The 5,160-nt window shown below is 33.8% G+C and overlaps 1 protein-coding gene across 1 annotated transcript; it reads left to right on the top strand.

Annotated features, from left to right (window-relative positions):
• Window positions 1-1,251: 1,251 nt before the first annotated feature.
• On the top strand, window positions 1,252-2,333 carry tmem229a (transmembrane protein 229A). Its single transcript, XM_067390810.1, is given in 2 exon segments — window positions 1,252-2,292; window positions 2,295-2,333. Coding segments are annotated over 2 exon segments (963 nt in total). The 5' UTR covers window positions 1,252-1,368.
• Window positions 2,334-5,160: the final 2,827 nt, after the last annotated feature.

Here is a 5,160-nt window from a genome sequence, read left to right as displayed (position 1 = left end):
TGATCAATGAGTTTGAGCATAAAGGGCTTTTAAATATGAATGAAAGACGTCCCGGAGGAACATATCCCGACAAGGGAATTGAGTTTTAAGTTAACTAATGTCTAGTCCCAGAGAGAGATAAGAAACCCAAGGGTAGTTTCCATGGTAAGTATAATAAACATAGATAGATAGATTACAAATATAATATAAGTTATAGCATAAATAGCATTTATAAAGTCAAAAAAATGTTTAATTAAATTGTATAACGTAAATTGTATAAAGTTAAATGTAAGAATATAACATTTTTCTGAAATAATAATTACAAAAATAAACAATAAAATGAAATAAATATAAAAATAAACAGTATTATTAATCTAGAATTAATATTTTAATTAGTATTATAAATCTAAAATACTATATAATATAATGTAAAATTGAAATCTTGGAAATCTTTAATAGAAATCTTTTTCTAAATATAAATGTTACTAAATGGTATTATAAAAATAATTTTAATATAGGCTAATTTATAACAAAAAATAAAGTCTAAATATGTTTTTATTTTTAACTATATAATAGTTAAATAAATATAATTAAATAGTATTATAAACAGTTTCAATAACACTTAACAATAACAAAAAGTATTTTTAATAAATAAACATTTATAAAAATAAATAAAAATATTTTTTTTCTAAAAATAAATTCAAAAATAAAATAAATAATTAAACAGTATTATTAAAAAAAATCTAAGATACTATATAATATAATATAGAAATCTTGTAAATCTTATAGAAATATACATCTTTTTCTAAATATTACTAAATGGTATTACAAAAATAATTTTAATTATTTAAAATTATTTATTTTTAATGATGTAATACATTTGTATAAAAATACAAAATAAAATAAATATAATTAAATAGTAATATAAACAATTACAATAATATTTAACAATAACATAAAATAATTTTAATAAAATATAACATTATTTAATATTTAAGGAATGTTATTTTAAAGTTATATATAACAATATAATATTTTTAAATAAATACAAAATTAAAATAAACAGTATTTAAAAAATCAATATAATATAATATAATATAACATAATATAATATGCGTTGTGAAGAACTGTGTATGATGCTGTATTTCTGCATGACTTTTGGGACGTTGTATTTTTGGATAAATGGGACAGCGCCATCTGGCGTTGGGTGTTATTATGTCTCCGTCTCTTCTTCTCTTCCCATTCCGCTCCTTCCAATGATCGGGCAAGAATGCGATCAGTGGGATTTCGTGCCTTCGTGAGGGCGCAGCGTGTCACCGGCGAGTCACGGCGTAAAATGGCCATCGAACAAAGACGCATCGACATCTGAGCGCGTTCAAGGAGAGAGACATGATGACGACGACACGAGCGGACAGCCTGAGAGCGCGCGATACAGCTCGACACGCGTCCGCGAGCGCTTTACCGCAGTGGATGCGCATGTATTTCTATGGGATGCACGGAGTCACACTGGACATCCTGCTGTCCTCCGCGCGCCGGTTCCTGGATGACAAAGACTTCAAACTGCTGGGATTCTCCTCTCCGTATCTGTGCATCGTGCACTCCATCACGCATCTGGTTCTGGAGAAGATCTACCTGCAGAAAAGATGCTTCCAGGGGCGACCTGTCGTTTTCCACCTCGTCTTCTATCCGTCCCTGTACATCTGCCTGCAGATTTTGATCGGGAATGTGGTGAGCTGTACGGAGAGCATCAGAGTGCTTTCTGTCACGCAGCTCGTTGTGCATTACGTGCTCGCTCTGTACTTCACTTATGTCTTTCATGAAGGCTTCCTGCGCCTGCAGTATCAGAACAACCGGGTGTTGTTGAGATCCTCATGCCCGAACGGGTTACCCGGCCTCCTGCGCTTCGTGTTCTTCGGGATGCATGGCTTTCTGGATGAGGTGATCTTCACCTCTGTGTTCAACCTGTTCGAGACCGCAGACCGGACCCTGAAGGGCCACACATCCCTGTGGTCCTTCTTCATGTACGGAAGCTGCAGCTTCGTGGTGGAGAAGCTCTACCTGCATCTGCACTTCAGGAGAGGATGGGGAACCTGGCAGCGGCTGCCCATCTACATCATCTTCATCTACACGTGGGAGTTCAGCTGGGGCTTCGCTCTCAGACAGTACGGCGCGTGCTCCTGGGACTATTCCCACTATCCCCTCAATTTCATGGGACTGGTGACCCTGCTGTATCTTCCGGGATGGGTTTGTCTGAGTCTGTATCAAGACGTCTTGTCGAATATTCTGCTGAGGGTTGTGTGTAATGATGAAAGCGCTGGTGCCAATGGACGCCTGCTGCCAAATAGGAAGCTTGAGGACAAATTGCATGTTGGCTTTTCCTAATATGTTCTCCTGGGACCAGCAAAAATGGCATTTGAATGTTTGATGCTTGAGAAAGTATTGATTAGGGGAGGCCAGGCTATAGTTGTCAGACCAGTTAATATATTTTCTGTATACACACCCCATAAAGCCCATATACTGCCCTTATAAGCGGGGCATGTTGTCACACTACATGGGGTAAGTTGTCACAATGTGAACCTGACTTTTATTAGATTCATTTATATACTCAAATAATTGTGAAGCACAGAATAATCATGAAATTGTGAAAAAAAAAAAAAAATGTTAACAGACAAATGTCATTGTTTTAGCCAATAGAATTAAAATATATATAGTATTTTTATATATATATATATATATATATATATATATAGTATACCATAAATTTTTATAGTAGTTAATAAAACTATTATTGTTATATATGTTTTTGTAATAATATAGTATAGTATTTTATATTTAAATTTAGAATTAATAATACAATTCTGTAAAATTACAACATTTTACATGACAGCTTGTATGTAACAACTGTGACAACTTTATAAAATATTATAATACTTATTTGCTTGCAGGACATATATATATATATATATATATATATATATAGGGCTGTCAAAGTGATTAATTGCGATTAATCACAATTAGCATAAAAGTTTGTGTGTATGTGTATATATATATATATATATATATATATATATATATATATATATATATATATATATATATATATATATATATATATATGTGTGTGGGTGTGTGGGTGTGTATATATACAAGTATACACATACATATACACATATATATTGAGATATATGTATATATATATATATATATATGTATTCACATATAAACAAAAACTTTTTTGTTAGATGCAATTAATTGATTTGACACAACTGATATATATATATATAAACATAATATATACACACACATATAAACAAACTTGTCGTGATTTGACAGCAGTCATATATACGATCAAATCAATTAATCACATCTAACAAAAGTTTGTGTGCATATACATATGCACACATATATTTATATATATATATATATATATATATGTAATGTACTCACATATATAAACAAAAACTTTCATGTATGATGAGATTAATCGCGATTAATCGATTTGACAGCAGAAATATATATATATATATATGCCTAGAAGAGTTGTTGAAGTTCCTCGTATGACAACTAGCCCAGTTCTCCTGACTTTATTTGAATATTACTCCATTTTTAAATGTCACATGATAACATTTTTAAATGGTATATTAATAAATTCACCTTAACGGCCAAACATTTGAGATCACAGAAAAGCCCAGGATGTGCACACAAGGACAGATACACACGTTCTCAGAGGTATAAACGCAAGCAAAAGCTTCAGTCGCTGGTTCTCAGGGGGATATTTGTACCAGCGTTACTCCCTCAGAGAGACGTTTCCTCAGAGAAACAAGGGTAGCTGCATTAGCAGCGTTAATTTGCTTTTAAATCTAATGTGTTCAAGATACACCTTATGAACTGCCATTGCACACACAGCAGGATTTCACAAATTAACACTGCTGGGCTTTGATGGTTATTGAATATTGGGCATCTGGTTGAACGTTTTACTGCATGATGGGATTTATGAGGACAGACTGCATGTGTCAGGATTTCGCATGTTGAGACGGCAGCATTCAAGCATCCGATTCGCCCTGATGTAGCAAAAGTGATTGTGAGATAAACTGTGAGTCATTTAGCGTTAAACAGGACGAGAGCAACTGAGTGCCTTCAGAATAACACTTTTAGTCAGCTGGACTTCTGTAATTGAAACTTTCTAAAGTTATTACATCCATATGGAAACAAGTTCAGACATATCTCAGTTCTTCTGTAAAAACGTGTCTTTGAGATGCGGGCTATGAGGAATTGCCCTAGAGTCTAAGGCAGCTAAAGCTGAGCAATTATGAACAACGCTGTCTCAAAATACTGAGACTTTCAAAACGGTCCAACTTTATCACACATATGAACACCGAACACTGTGAAATGCTACTGTGATCTCTCAAAAGAGTCGTCGTTCTTGGATATATGACTGAATTTTTCTGTATATCTTGTGTTTCGCTCTTTGTGGAGATAAACTGCCAAAGCTTAGGATAACTTCAGCCTCAAAACTCTTTAACTTTTTAGGAAAAATGCCTGATATGATCTCGTGAGAGGTATAGACAGGCTTTCTAAGATTATTAGATTAACAAAATATTTTTCCTTCATGCATGTATTTACTTGTTGATGTAAAGACTCTCGGCAGCTGCTCAAATGTACTGTTTTCTCCCTCTGACTTTGAGGAAAAACATTTTGTATAATGGCATGAATGAGTTGGTGATTATTATAATTTTCATGTCTGTTTATGTAATTGGCACTACAGATCATTTTATGGATGGAGTCTAGAATGATAGAAATGCACTTCTTTAATTTATTGCATTTTAAACTTGTAGCACATCTTCTATGTTTGTCTGTGCACTCATCAAATTAAAGAGATCAAATGTGAGGTATGATGTGTTTGTTTTTGATACTCTGGTCAGGGCAGGAGAGGTTTGGCTGGTACTGAAGGGACCTGAATATTTTCCATTTCTGACGTCAAGAAACAAAACAGCCACGGTCTGGTTCACGTACATGTCCCGTGTGATTCTCGTCCCTTGAGACTCAACAGACTGTAAGAGATGATCAACGTAATGGCAGTGATTGCATCTGTATACTGACCGAATGTCTCAGCATTCTCAATTTGTGGAGAAAATTGCTTGTTGTATTTTCAGACCTTAATTATGCTTTTTTCCATGTTCA

The sequence above is a fragment of the Chanodichthys erythropterus genome, chromosome 8, assembly GCF_024489055.1.
Source record: "Chanodichthys erythropterus isolate Z2021 chromosome 8, ASM2448905v1, whole genome shotgun sequence".
In the NCBI taxonomy this organism is placed as follows: Eukaryota; Metazoa; Chordata; class Actinopteri; order Cypriniformes; family Xenocyprididae; genus Chanodichthys; species Chanodichthys erythropterus.
The sequence above is the reverse complement of the archived record's forward strand: the minus strand, read 5'-3'. Positions and strand labels throughout refer to the sequence as shown.